Source organism: Chanodichthys erythropterus, chromosome 11 (assembly GCF_024489055.1).
Source record: "Chanodichthys erythropterus isolate Z2021 chromosome 11, ASM2448905v1, whole genome shotgun sequence".
Lineage (NCBI taxonomy): Eukaryota > Metazoa > Chordata > Actinopteri > Cypriniformes > Xenocyprididae > Chanodichthys > Chanodichthys erythropterus.
The window spans coordinates 37,132,784-37,148,176 of NC_090231.1; the positions used below are offsets into that span (position 1 = coordinate 37,132,784).

At 37.2% G+C, this 15,393-nt stretch overlaps 1 protein-coding gene across 1 annotated transcript; it reads left to right on the top strand.

Moving 5' to 3' along the window:
* Positions 1-429: 429 nt before the first annotated feature.
* Positions 430-15,315, top strand: man2b2 (mannosidase, alpha, class 2B, member 2). Its single transcript, XM_067400919.1, has 19 exons — positions 430-622; positions 707-853; positions 3,609-3,714; positions 3,892-4,064; positions 4,580-4,695; positions 6,524-6,701; positions 6,801-6,999; positions 7,081-7,271; positions 8,626-8,815; positions 9,554-9,690; positions 9,859-10,136; positions 10,236-10,427; positions 12,057-12,300; positions 12,426-12,536; positions 12,662-12,854; positions 14,185-14,331; positions 14,547-14,653; positions 14,767-14,887; positions 15,001-15,315. Exons 1-19 carry the CDS (start codon positions 488-490, stop codon positions 15,090-15,092), a joined length of 3,057 nt encoding a protein of 1,018 aa, XP_067257020.1. The 5' UTR covers positions 430-487; the 3' UTR covers positions 15,093-15,315.
* The last annotated feature ends 78 nt before the right edge of the window (positions 15,316-15,393 follow it).

Sequence of the window (15,393 nt, forward strand, 5' to 3'; positions counted from 1 at the left end):
GGTGTGTATGGGCGCCCCCTAATGATCAGGAGACGACAGTTTTGACCACAGACTAAAAACAATGATTTTGACCAAAAGAAAGAGACGAGATAATGGATATTTACACATATAAGTTTGTAGCATTTATACATCATTTTATAAATCATTTTAGGTTTGTATGAAATACTTTGTAAACAGGAAAATAAATAATGCTTTGAGGTTGGATTTTTTTTTTTGTTTTGTTTTAATCATATCCACGCAAACAAACGAGCAATAGATACATAAATGTACATATATTTAAATAAATAACTTTGTGTGTGTGTGTGTGTGTGTGTGTGTGTGTGTGTGTGTGTGTGTGTGTGTGTGTGTGTGTGTGTGTGTGTGTGTGTGTAAATGGTGAAAAAAATAGACCAGCGAATGAAATGGGAAGTAAAAGTGCGCATGCGCATGTGATCACAGGCAGTCATGAGACTGATATTATGATGTTCCGATGATCTTGTAGTGGCGAATGGCGATGATGTTTGTATCTTTCTTTCTTGGTTTACTGTTCATGACAGTCTCTGAAAACGATGCGGTGGAGAAGATTAAAGCTTTCGTCATTCCTCACAGTCACATGGATGTTGGCTGGGTGTACACCGTCCAGGTAAAACTCAGTTTTGTAATGACTGCTCTCTTCCCAGTAAGTGGAGCTATCATCAGTGTTGTCTGTCAAACTTTTCTGTCGTAGGAGAGCATGCATGCGTATGCCAGCAATGTGTACAGCAGTGTAGTTGAAGAGCTGTCAAGAGTCAAAAGCCGCAAATTCATCGCAGTCGAACAGGAGTTTTTCCGACTCTGGTGGGTGAATGTGGCATCAGATTGGCACAAGAAACAGGTAAGGACTGATTGATGTCTTTTGTATTACATAATGTAGGTAAATCAGTAGGTAAATCAGTTTACCTTAAAACTCAAGGGTGGAGTTTTCGAACTTGGCTCCATGAACCCCCAGGGTTCCACAAGGGAGCAATAGGGGGTTCCTTGGAAAAGTTTAAAGACACAAACTGTGAAAGAAAAATATAAATATATAAATAGCAAAAATAAAACTAAACTAAATAAATGAATTGATTAAAAATAAATTAATAAAAATAAATAATTCAGGGGTCGACTTTTTATGCGCTTTGTTGATTTACATGATAACTGCATTTTAAGGACCTGAAAATGCAAACTTTGAAAACGTGTTTCAAAGTGCAAGTTTTTGAAAACAATAGTCTACGTATAAACTACAAAAAAACGAATTTGTGAAAAAAGTGACATCATGCACATGCGTATAATGTGTTCAAGTAGTGTTTCTTTACATTGTGACATCGCCAACTACTGGCCTGGCAGCATAATACAGCGGTTTTAGTCGTTTTCGCAGATCAGTGTGATCGGGGTTCGTTTTGACAAGGCTGTTGTCTATACATAAAAACCGCGAAGGAAAAACTTTTCTGTTTTTAGTACATTGTTGATGTGTAAACATGGGATAAATATTTTCCAAATACCATTTTACACATATTTACAATAATAAAAATAAATTTTTTGGAGTATTGGACCTTTATACCTGAAAATAGAGCTCCCTTTTAAAGGTGCCATCGAACGTTTTTTTTACAAGATGTAATATAAGTCTAAGGTGTCCCCTGAATGTGTCTGTGAAGTTGCAGCTCAAAATAACCCATAGATTTTTTTTTTTAATTAATTTTTTTCAATTGCCTTTTTTGAGGCATAATTAGAAATGCGTCGATTCATGCTGCGGCCCCTTTAAATCGCGCGCTCTCCGCCCCCTCCCAAGCTCTCGACTCTATCATTGCATAAACAAAGTTCACACCGCTAATATAACCCTCAAAATGGATCTTTACAAAGTGTTCGTCATGCAGCGTGTCTAATCGTGTAAGTATGGTATTTATTTGGATGTTTACATTTGATTCTGAATGAGTTTGATAGTGCTCCGTGGCTAACGGCTAACATTACACACTGTTGGAGAGATTTATCAAGAATGAAGTTGTGTTTATGAATTATACAGACTGCAAGTGTTTAATAATGAAAATAGTGACGGCTCTCTTGTCTCCGTGAATACAGTAATAAACGATGGTAACTTTAACCACATTTAACAGTACATTAGCAACATGCTAACGAAACATTTTGAAAGACAATTTACAAATATCACTAAAAATATCATGTTATCATGGATCATGTCAGTTATTATTGCTCCATCTGCCGTTTTTCGCTATTGTCCTTGCTTGCTTACCTAGTCTGATGATTCAGCTGTGCACATCCAGACGTTTTGCCCTTGTGTAATGTCTTGAACATGGGTTGGCATATGCAAATATTGTGGGAGTACATATTAATGATCCCGACTGTTTATATAAGGAGGAGGAAACAATGGAGTTTGAGACTCACTGTATGCCATTTCCATGTACTGAACTCTTGTTATTTAACTATGCCGAGGTAAATTCAACTTTCAATTCGATGGCACCTTTAAATTTTAGGATGGTTGTCCCTTGCATGAGGATAATTTTATTTGAGGGTCCATGGTAAGATTAAAAACTCCTGGTTTAATATCCTGGTTTAATAACCAAGCCGATGCCGACGAACTAGTGGTGATGAAAGCAGACTGCAGGGTTGGCTCACGTCGGCAGCGTCTGGGTCCAAAAATGCCTTGACACACCAAACCGATGTTCGACACCCGACGGTCAAGTAGCGCATCCGTTCTGCATCTGCGTAAGATGAATTGCCTTTCCGTACCAGCAGGTGGCAGTAGCTGAACAGCCAATCAGAATGATCAGATTACCTGACGGACCAACGAGCTCCGACGCCGATTCAGCAGCCGACGAGGACCAACTTCGACGGTGCAGAACACACTGAGAAAACTTAGTCGGCCGACAAACAAAAACTGCCCGACGGCCAACCATCAGCTTGGTGTGTTCCTGCCTTTATATATTTCGTTGACTTGTGTACTTACATTATCCCAAATGTTTTCAACAATGTTTAAATCCAGAGAAATCAGCAATTTTAACCAGGAAACAGACCGTGTCATTGCGTCGCCTGTCAATGACGTCATATGTGCACTACCTTCGATTTCCAGTTTTAATAATATATATCTAGATTACTGCAAAGTGCAACAACTCTCTCATAGCAGCCACTGATGCAACGCAAAGAGTAACATTATATTATAACTTTCAGCACACTCAAATGTATTTAGTATGTTTGTTTTAACCATGTGAAACGGCGCTGCATTATCCCACATACGCAATGAAAAGAGCATAAGTGGCCAACTGATAAAAGTTCCACTGGATTCGAGATCGGTGTGCATCACAGGTGTCTATCATTAGCATTCGCTCCAGCGGCCTCGTTCCACTCCCACGGCTCTCGACCAGTCCTGCTTCATACCACCGTAACGTTAGTAAAACTTTAATACATTAGCTCATCCATGAACATGATTTCTTCCCAAGTCCATCGGATTCCTTTCCATCGACTGTGGAGCTAAAGACGACAATGCCCATAATTCTGCGCTTTCACGGCATCATCAAGCTACGCCTTTGTTTTGAATGAGCGACCTCTAGTGGCGAAAATTACATATTGTGCCTTTAACGTGACTTGTTTTCATATGTCAGGTGAGACAGCTGTTGCACGAGGGTCGTCTGGAGTTTATAATTGGTGGTCAGGTGATGCATGATGAGGCAGTGACAGATGTAGATGATGCCATTCTTCAACTCACAGGTGTGTGAACCTGTAGAGAATGTGATACAGATGGTCTTTACTGTATGATTACCATATTTATGTAACATCATGGTATTAACAGAGTACTTAAAAATACTATGATTTGAGTGTTGGTAAAGTTATTGTATATAGTTATATCTCTTCTCACCTCCCTACCCCCCTCTGTCTGGCTTCTAGAGGGTCATGGCTTCTTGTATGAGACTTTTGGTGTTCGGCCACGTTTTGCATGGCATGTTGATCCATTTGGTGCATCAGCCACCACCCCCATCCTCTTTGCCCTGGCGGGGTTTGACGCTCACCTCATCTCTCGCATCGACTACGACCTTAAAGATGACATGCAGAAAAACAAGGTTGTACTTTTGCACCAATGGTTTAGTCTGTATTTATAGTGGGAAATGTGTTTTTTATATGAATGCAGCTCTGCATATTTAGTTTTCAGAGTGCCGCTTAAATTATGATACATTGGTACATGTGATAATACTGTAGGCCTGCAACGATTAATCGCGATTAATCGTTTGCAAAATAAAAGTCTGTGTTTACGTAATATATATGTATGTGTTCTGTGTATAATAATTATGTATATATAAATACACACACATACAGGTATAAAGTTTAGAAATATATGCATGTATTATAAATATATATATATTTATATATATTTTATATTACATATAAACATAAATATTTTATATATAAATATAACATTTTTCTTAAATATATACATGAATGTGTGTGTATTTATATATAAATAATTATTATACACAGAACGCACACATATATATTACGTAAACACAGACTTTTATTTTGCAAACGATTAATCGCGATTAATCGTTGCAGCCCTATAATACTGCAACTGTATTTGTAGAAATTGCAGTTTGTGTGGAGAGGTTCTCCCTCCTTAAAGGAAAAACAAGAGATATTCACACACACCATGGACCAGTTCAGCTACTGCACACCATCATACCTACCCTTCTCGAACAGGTAAGGTTCAGTAATATTTTTATTTTTTATTTTTTTGTAACACCTCTACTGTGACTTCAGCCATTTTTTATGTTTCGCGTTTGGGGTCAGTAACATTTTTTTCTTTAAAAGAAATTCAGCAAAGATGCATCAAAATTGACCATAAATATAAAAGACTTCTATTTCAAATTAATGCTGTTCTTAAAAAGGTGTCACAGTTTCCGCAAAAATAATAAGCAGCACAGTCATTTTCAATCATTCTCAAACCACATATTAGAATGATTTCTGAAGGATCATGTCACATGTGACACTGAAGACTAATGGTAAAGCTGAATTTTCAGCATCATTACTCCAAAGGAATAAATTAAAATTTCAAAAATATTAAATTAGAATACATTGATTTTAAATTGTAATAATATTTTACAATATTACTATTTTTCTGAGCAGAAGAGACTTAAAGGTGCCATTGAACGTTTTTTTACAAGATGTAATATAAGTCTAAGGTGTCCCCTGAATGTGTCTGTGAAGTGTCAGCTCAAAATACCCCATAGATTTTTTTAATTAATTTTTTTAACTGCCTTTTTTGGGGCATAATTAGAAATGCGCCGATTCAGGCTATGGCCCCTTTAATTGCTTGCGCTCTCCGCCCCCTCCCGAGCTCTCGACTCTATCATTGCATAAACAAAGTTCACACAGCTAATATAACCCTCAAAATGGATCTTTAAAAAGTGTTCGTCATTCATGCTGCTTGCATATATCGGATTATGTGAGTATGGTATTTATTTGGATGTTTACATTTGATTCTGAATGAGTTTGATAGTGCTCCATGGATAACGGCTAATGCTACACTTTTGGAGAGATTTATAAAGAATGAAGTTGTGTTTATGAATTATACAGACTGCAAGTGTTTAATAAGGAAAATAGCGATGGCTCTTGTCTCTGTGAATACAGTAAGAAACGATGGTAACTTTAACCACATTTAACAGTACATTAGAAACATTTAGAAAGACAGTTTACAAATATCACTAAAAATATCATGTTATCATGGATCAAGTCAGTTATTATTGCTCCATCTGCCATTTTTCGCTATTGTCCTGGCTTGCTTACCTAGTCTGATGATTCAGCTGTGCACAGATCCATTAATACTGCCTGTTAATTAATACTGCCTGCCCTTGTCTAATGGGCAGGGCAGTATTAATGAACATGGGCTGGCATATGCAAATATTGGGGTTGTACATGTTAATGAGCCCGACTGTTACGTAACAGGTGAATCTCAACATAACACCAACTGTTTTTCGAAGGTCTTTTAAACAAATGAGATTTATATAAGAAGGAGGAAACAATGGAGTTTGAGACTCACTGTATGTCTTTTCCATGTACTGAACTCAATTCAGTAAATTCAATTTTTAATTCTAGGGCACCTTTAATTCCTAAATAGTAAAAAATCTTAACAACTCCAAACTTTCCCACTGTAGTATATCGTCGCTGTCGGGCGGAAACTGTGTATTTCCAAAAACGCTACTTTTTGGGAAATGGAAAAAACATTTATATGAATAATTAAACACTGCATTGGTAAAGTTGATATTCTGGCTTTATATACAGTATGGTCAGACACTTGCATGTGTTATTTTAAAAGTTTTACCAAAATCAAGTTCATTGATTTTTTTCATTGATTTAAATATTTGCAAAACCCACAGAGAGACCTAAAGGGTGACCAGTATTAATGATTTTTGAAAAAAATTAAATATGGATATACAAGGTTTCCTCCCAGCGGCATTATAAAAATGTAATGCTTTATTGCTTTAATGATTTAATGCATGCTTTTAATATTGATGGTGGTTGTGTCCAGGTCTGGGTTTTACTGGAATGGTGTTGCCTTGTTTCCAGACCCTCCTAAAGATGGCATATACCCTAACATGAGTCTGCCAGTGACCAAGGAAACTGTAGAGCTTTATGCACAAACCATGGTGGACAACATCAGAATGAGGGCCCAGTGGTTCAGAACCAGCCATGTTCTCTGGCCTTGGGTCAGTTTAACTCTATCATCCTGCAGACTAACTTACGCATTGTTTCTTTTATACATTCACTCATTAGGATTACAATTTAAAATGATATTGTATTTACAGGGTTGTGACAAGCAGTTCTACAATGCATCAGTGCAATTCATGAACATGGATGTTTTAATGAACTACATTAATGCACACAGTGACAAGTATGGAGTTGCAGTTCAGTATGCCACGCTAAAGGACTATTTCCAGATGTTGCACCAAACAAATCTGTCCTGGGATGTGAGGGAAAACCAAGACTTCCTTCCTTACTCAACAGGTTTTCTCAATAGCCACTTCTATAATTGTGATTTCTGCATTTCTGAATGGTCCTGAATGATCTTTTATTGCGGTTTCCCAGAACCGTTTCAGGCATGGACGGGGTTCTATGGTTCCAGAAATGTTCTGAAAGGAGTGGCCAGACGAGCGAGTTCCCTCTTGTATGCAGCAGAGTCTCTCTTCACTAGATACCGCATCAACTACCCAGAAGGCCCAGTTCAGAGAGAGTGGGCTCTAGACAAACTCAAGGCCCTGCGATGGGCTGTCTCTGAGGTGCCTGGTTTTAAACGTATCTTGTTATGCCATAATCAGTTCCATGTGGGCAACTTTCGGTACAATGTCATTCATAATTTACTTTTAATAAGTTGCATTGACTTTTTATAATAAATGTATTTCATTAAAGGTGCAGTAAGTGATTTCTGTGAAACACTGTTGATATTTAAAAATCAACCCAAACAAACACACCACCCTCTCTTTATTGCTCCGCCTCCAAAATGCACAAACACGCAATGCAAGAGTGGAAGTCTCTTTATCATAGATGAAGCAAAGCAAAATAATGCTTCATAAAATTAAAGTGAATATGATGAACAAACGACAAGGAAGAACAAAAAAAAAACATACAGTACACAGGATTATATACAAACAAGAGTTGGTTGTTAGTCGCCAGCAGCACACAAGCTTCAGACAAACATTGACACTCAAACTGTCCTGTTACTGTAATTAACATTACAACAACAGCATATCTTGGTTCTGTGAAACAGCAAAACCGATGTTACTCACATATGGAGCAAAAACAACGCAACCTCAGCATGTGTTTTCAGGCCTTTCCGCTTAGGTCTCTCCAGCACTGGAAAGCTATTCTAAAATTAACACGGGTCCTAAAGCTCTTTTCTGATCGTAACCCTTCTTTTCCCAGTGATATTCCTCTGACCTTTTCTCTTTTGTAATGTCTCTCAGCCATCTCTGTTTCTACAGACTTCAAATCTTCCTCATGCTCTCTCTCCTCCCCCATCATGAGTGGACACGCCCCCTCATGCTGATTGGCTATAAGTGTGTTTTCGTGCTCAGTCCGATCCGCTTTCAACAGCGCTTCTCATAAATCACTTACTGCACCTTTAAAGGTGCTCTAAGCAATCCTGGGCGGAGTAACTTCCTGTTGATGTTCAAAGTGTCGTCAAACAAAACAGAGGCTAGCTAGACCCTCCCTCCTCCTCCTCCTCCCCCTCCCCTTCCTGAAACAGTCATGAACGCGCATTTAAAATCATTCTTGTCGGTTATTGGCTGGAGCGTATTTATTATGATTCGTGGTCCAGGCTGCACCAGTTTGTTTTTATTGCCGTTTTCGGAGCTTGTGGCGAGTACAGAGACCGCGTTTTTTTACAGTGTGTTCAGGGGACAAGCAGCTAGCGGATAGTGAGGAGATGTTTGCTGTATGTGACAAATGTTTTAGCCTTAAAATGCGTGACATCGCTTAAAGCACCTTTAATGTCCACCTAGTACTAAAATCCATTTATTAATCACGCCCAAATCAAACAGTAATTTATATAATTTATAATTTATATAGTATAATGATGGTTTGCGTATGACAAGACATGATTGACTACCATTATCTGGTCTGACACACCAGGTTCAGCATCATGATGGCATCACAGGGACAGAATCGCCCAAAGTGGCTGATATGTACATGGAGCATCTCATGCAAGGCATGATGGGAGCTGAGGAACTCTTGGCAGCCATTTTCTTGCTTCCACAGACCATCGAACCTTCCAATGACATCCATCACCCATCCCAAACCAGACCCACCACAGTGAAGACTGGTATATTTATTTGTTTAGATTCCCTGAATCTTTCTTTCTAGACCTATATTCTCTGTCCAAAGGCATCTTTATCTTTTCCTGTTAATTGATCAGTGATATGTGTTTTTTATATTTGATTTTAATTTATATATAATTTAAATTTAAATTAATTAAATATACCAGCAATAACCACAAGATACAAGTAAACGCTATAAAGATAACCATAATAGCAGCAATAATATAGTTATATTTCTCTTTATCTGTTTATACGGTAAGCACACAGTGCAGGTATGTCATCTGCCGCTTTAAATGCTCGAGCTCTTCAAAGCAGGATGGATGCTTATTGGCTGTTTTTATTGTTTTTTCAGTTGGAAAAAATTGTTCTGAAAGTGATTCCAATGAAATCATTCCTCTGTGTCGTTATCGTTATAGCCGTGGTGTTAGAACGATTAAAACTTTATAGTTCTCAAACTTTGTTTAATACTTAATACTGAATAATCTTGTTCTAATATTCTTCTTTACTGATAGATACATAATATGTGACTGTAGTCTTTTGTCTCTTCTCTTTGCTCATGATTTCTGTTATTTGACACCTGTTCACAATCAATTGAAAAGACAGATTTGACAATTTAGTGGATTTTGTAATTAAATTGTCATGGTCTATTTTCCAGCACTAATATCAATGTTAATAGTCATCATTATTAAAATCATATTGATCATGAGTTGCACTGTCTAAGACATTTTCTGTTGTATTTTCAGACTCAGGAAATGTTCATGAACAGCATATCATCGTGTACAACCCCCTAGCCTGGAACATTTCAACTTATATTAATATTTCTGTGCCATATGCAATGGCAGTTGTGCTTGACGATGATGGAAAAGCAGTACCTGCTCAGGTACCAAACATAATTTGTTTTTAGACATTGTGCATATATTCGGTTCTCAATATGTATACATTGATATGTTAGTTCAGTATTTTGTCTTTTAATATTCAGATTTCATATTCTTTCTGTTTAACCCAATCATTACCTTATGTTGATAACAAACTCAATAATTCACTGCAGATCCAGCAATCGATGGAGTCTTCCACTGACTACGAACTCTTCTTTGTTGTTGAGCTGGGTGGACTGCAGTACAGAAAGTACATTGTGCAGTTCCCACAATCCCACTGTGACACTGGCTCTGCTTGTGGGGCGACTCATGTGGCCAGAGTAGTGAAATTTAAGAAGAAGAATGTGAGCCAGTGGACGAGGACAGGTAGGAAGTTGTTGCCAGTGCTGAATGAGTGCTACAAACTGATGTTTGACCAAGAGACAAACCTTCTGCACAGCATCACAGACCGGCAAGTTCTTCTTCAGTGTGTTCCATGTGTCCAGATCTCCACAGTTTTGTTCAATGGGACATTTAAAATTGAATTTTGAACCTTGCCTATCCATTACAGGTGCAAAAAGATGAGAGTTAGAGTACACCAGGACTTCTGGGAGTATGAGGCCAACGGGGACATCCACTCTGGGCCGATCTCAGACAACTACATCTTTACAGCCAATGGCTCTGCTATTCCTGCATACAAATCTGTGGCCATGGAGATTGTGCCGGGGAAGATAGTTTCAGAGATACGTCAGTATTTCTACAGGTGAAAGAAAAGATGTTCTTTGATATCCTTAATGTATTATGTCTGTTTTTAAGGCAGTTGTTCTCTCTAAAATATAAGTAAATAATCTGCCTTTATTTGATGTAGCAATGTGACATTAAAGGTGCCGTAGAACGTTTTTTCAAAAGATGTAATATAAGTCTAAGGTGTCCCCTGAATGTGTCTGTGAAGTTTCAGCTCAAAATACCCCACAGATTTTGGGACATCGTTAAATATGCGCCGATTTAGGCTGCGCGGCCCCTTTAAATCTTGTGCTCCCCACCCCCGAGTTCGCGCTTGCCTTAACCAGCATAAACAAAGTTCACACAGCTAATATAACCCTCAAAATGGATCTTTACAAAGTGTTCGTCATGCAGCGTGTCTAATCGCGTAAGTGCAGTATTTATTTGGATGTTTACATTTGATTCTGAATGAATTTGAGGCTGTGCTCCGTGGCTAAAGCTAACATTACACACTGTTGGAGAGATTTATAAAGAATGAAGTTGTGTTTATGAATTATACATACTGCAAGTATTTAAAAATGAAAATAGCGACGGCTCTTGTCTCCGTGAATACAGTAATAAACTATGGTAACTTTAACCACATTTAACAGTACATTAGCAACATGCATTTAGAAAGACAATTTACAAATATCACAAAAAATATCATGTTATCATGGATCATGTCAGTTATTATTGCTCCATCTGCCATTTTTCGCTATTGTTCTTGCTTGCTTACCTAGCCTGATGATTCAGCTGTGCACGGATCCAGACGTTAATACTGGCTACCCTTGTGTAATGCCTTGAACATGAGCTGGCATATGCAAATATTGGGGGCGTACACCCTGACTGTTACGTAACAGTCGGTGTTATGTTGTGATTCGCCTGTTCTTCGAAGGTCTTTTAAACAAATGAGATTTATATAAGGAGGAAACAATGGAGTTTGAGACTCACTGTATGTCATTTCCATGTACTGAAGTCTTGTTATTTAACTACACCAATATAAATTCCATTTTTAATTCTAGGGCACCTTTAAAATTCTAGTCAATACAATAAAATAATAATTATTTTCATGTTATGGCTGATATAATGGCCGATACTTAAAATTTGATACTATTTTGTCTAAATAAATTAAAAGTAAAACAATAAAAACTACAATTAGTTGTTTTAAATGCTACAGAGTGAATTTGGGTATAACAACATTATAATTTTACAGTATGAAAAATGGATATTTATGTTTGCTTTTTGATGTGATGTAATGCCTGCATCAGGTGTAAACAAGTGTCAGCCGTTAAGCGAATGAATGCCAGTGGGCGGGGCCTGTGGTGTGATGATTCATTGATGTCTTGCTTTGGAGGCAGTCATATGCAAATGTATTTGCCCATGTGACATCACAGATCCCACAAAATTAAAATGTTTTTGGATCCTCATTAAATAAATAGTTTATAATGAGGAGGATGTTTTAAGCTCTGAAACTTGCAGGATGTTTTAATAGCACAAAGACCTCTTGTATGTCAAGAGATCAAGGCAAATTTTATGTCATGACCCCTTTAAACACCACTCACATTTTCTCCAGAAATGTAAAAATCTAGTAGTAGTTCTTCTAGGTAAAGTGTGACTGTTCTCTTTGCAGGGAGGAGGAAGACAAGAACCACACTTACTCCGTGGTCACCAGAGTGCCGGTAGGGTTTCAGGGTCGGCTGGCGTGCTTCAGACTGGAGCAGAGCTATAAAGTGGGCCCCCTAGAGGTGAACCGAGAGACTGTGTTCAGAACCCGCACAAGTTTGCAGAATAACAAAACACTGTTTACTGACAACAATGGCTATCAGATGATGAAAAGGACATTCAAGAGCTTTGTCAACAACACAGTCTCTCGTGTAAGGATGCTTGACAATTAAGATTTAAAATTATACCAGCTTGTCAGATGTGAATAGATGTAAGATGTGCATCAAAAGTGCATCTTTTTTTTACACATTCTTCTGTTGTGTGTTTACGTTCACAGAATTACTACCCAATGGTACGAGCGGCCTACATAGAAGATGATTCCAGCAGACTTGTGTTCCTCAGTGAAAGAGCTCATGGAGTGGCCAGTCTGAGTCAAGGTCAACTAGAAGTGAGGGCTCGCATTTGCCATTCACACTTACTTGGCACTGTTGTGTCAGTCTCTTAGGCCTTTCCCAGCCATTTACAATCTAAAAGTACCATTTGTATTCTGTGCATTCTATGTCTGTGTATCAGGTTATGCTTCATAGACGGCTTTGGAACAACCAGGAGTGGAATCTGGGTTATAACCTGACTCTCAATGACTCCTCTGTGGTGCGGCCTGTTCTTTGGATGATGCTGGGCTCCCCGGCTGCAATATCATCCATTTACCAACAGGAGGCACTAGAGCTGCAGCACAGACCAGTGGTTATGCCTATTGACCAACCCCGTGAGTTTGCAGACATAAGCATTTCATCTCAGCCCCTGTAATCTGAGGTCATTTCAGTCTGAATGTAAAATTAATTAAATTCAGTATTACCCCTTTTAATGAGTAAAATACCCAGTATTTGTTTAAAAACATTTTCCCTTAAAGTTCGAGTTATAATTTTTTTATAATAACATTTATTATAAACATGACGAGGCTGTGAAAGTGGACTAGTGAGTAGATGAGTTTAGCTGTTCGGTTGATGACATTTCATGTCCCCGACAACCTCTGAAGTCCCATTTAGCCACTTGTTAGCAATCGCCTTTTACAAGAAAAGTAAAAGCTTTTAAAAAAAACACAAGAGGGTTTTCCGCTTGATTTCAGGACGATGGAACCGGAAGTGCAAAAATGCAAACTCATTTCCAGGTTTTGGCCTACATTAACATGTCATCCCTGCAGCACTTTTGTGTGCCCTCCACTTACCTTTCATCCAAACACTGTCCTTTACAGCGAAATCACAAAATGATATACATTCAGATAATCACCATTACTAATGTATAACTACTGACAAACTATGGAATAAAAAATGGAAAATGTAATTGCGAGTTTTTACCTCACAGTTCTCACTTTTTTTCTCACAAATGCGAGTTTAGATCTTGCAATTCAAACTTTATAACTTGCAATTATAGTGAACTAAACCATAAAAGCTTTGTTACTTTACACAAAATAAACTTTAACTGAAAATATTTAGTTTAATTTAATGTACTAAAATAACCAAAAATAAACTATATTGGCATTTAAACAAAAAAAAGTGCAAGTAAATGACTAAATCTAACTAAAAACTAAAACTGAACTTTTAAATGAAAACAGAAAATATTAAAATAAAAATTCTAAATATTAATAAAAACCAGTACATCTTTCCTTTTAAATTTAGAAGCCTTTTTTAGCATACAAACACACAACTCAATTTGGATTTTCCATCCTAAGCACAGAATATTAAACGTTTGCTTCATCATCCAGTTGATATATGTATAGAATTTAGTTTTGTACTTATTGTTTTATCTATGTTTGTAGATTTCAGTGCTTTACCTTAATATATGAATTAATATTTTATTAGATTTTTATCATTACCTCCCTTTTGTCAGAATTATTTTTCCTTATTGTTTTTTTTTTCTTTTCCCACCTGGTATGTATCATAAAAAAAATGTAAAAAAAAAATAAAAAAGTTGTCAGTTGAGCAAAATGATCAACTTTAGATAAAGTGCACTGAACAACAACAAAACATTTTCAATATCATGTTTTGTCCATTTTGTTAAACAAACAGAGACAAAGTGTAAAATTTTCTCTTTCACAGAAAAGCCATTGATTCAGAGAGAGAAATTTAATGGGCCGTCTGTTCAGCCAGTTGTTCTTCCCCAGAACCTCCACATGCAGACCCTCAGCATCCCTGGCTGGAACTACAGTCCTGATCACACTCAGCACATCCACAATCTCAGCGCAGGTAGGCCACAATATACAGTAGAGTACAGTACAGTACAGTACTCAATACGCAGTAAAACAGCCAACATGTATCATAACAGTTACCTGAATCAGAATTTGATGGAGTTTTCTGTGGTGTGTGGAGTGATTTATTTTTTTAAATTTTTTTTCAGAGTGCAATATAAAGTCTACTTAAAGCCAGATGCTAAATTCAAAATGTATATGTTGTTTTCCAAGGTGGAGAGAGAAAAATAGACTTTGACCGCATTCTGTTGAGGATTACACACCTGTATGAATTAGGAGAAGACCCAGTCTTATCGCAACCCATCACTATTAACCTGAAGGTACATGAAATCTATCCATTTTGGCATTTGTATTGCTAGAATATTAGTGGATTAATGTTTTACTTATTAAGCAGTGCCATTAACAGTAAATTAATTTATTAATTTGTTAATAGGCAGTTATGCGGGGCATAGGAGAGGTAACTGAAGTGCAGGAGCGTTCACTTACTGGAACATGGGATATATCAGACCTCCAGAGGTGGAGCTGGAAAACCAATGAAAGAGTACTAAAAGAAGGTGAGTTTTCCACCTTGATTGATAACTACAATGCTTGATCTGGCAAGTAATTGAATCAGATTGAATAGACGTCAGTTGTAATTGTCATTGTTATTTTTCTCCTCTTTTTATAGAGGAAGCAGATGTTTTCAGTGGCGTAACCCAGGACTTCAATGTGACCATTCACCCGAAGGAGATCAGAACCTTTTTCATTTACTTTAAATAGACTGTTTCGCAGAAGCTGATGATTATCTTCTGTGAAGATTCTTTATTAAGATTATTTCTAATTTGTCCGTAATGATTTTAAGATGTGCACAATTTGAATCATTGAAACTTTTAAAACATTTTCTTTGTGTTTTTCTTAGAATAAATGTCATAAGTGTTATGCTTCTTTTTTTTATTATTTAGTTCAATCACAGAGAAGTACAATTAAAAAGTACAAGGCAAAAATAAGGCATTGTGATACAGTTCAGGACTTGTGAAACAGAGAATAACAGCATATAAAACATAAAATTAATTTATATGTA

Bases quoted from the DNA above. Each gene is read 5' to 3' on its own strand.
- man2b2 (XM_067400919.1), top strand. From the start codon at position 488: ATGGCGATGATGTTTGTATCTTTCTTTCTTGGTTTACTGTTCATGACA. The intron at 854-3,608 runs GTAAGGACTGAT...TTCATATGTCAG, and splicing joins CAGATTGGCACAAGAAACAG to GTGAGACAGCTGTTGCACGA. The intron at 6,702-6,800 runs GTCAGTTTAACT...TTGTATTTACAG, and splicing joins GCCATGTTCTCTGGCCTTGG to GGTTGTGACAAGCAGTTCTA.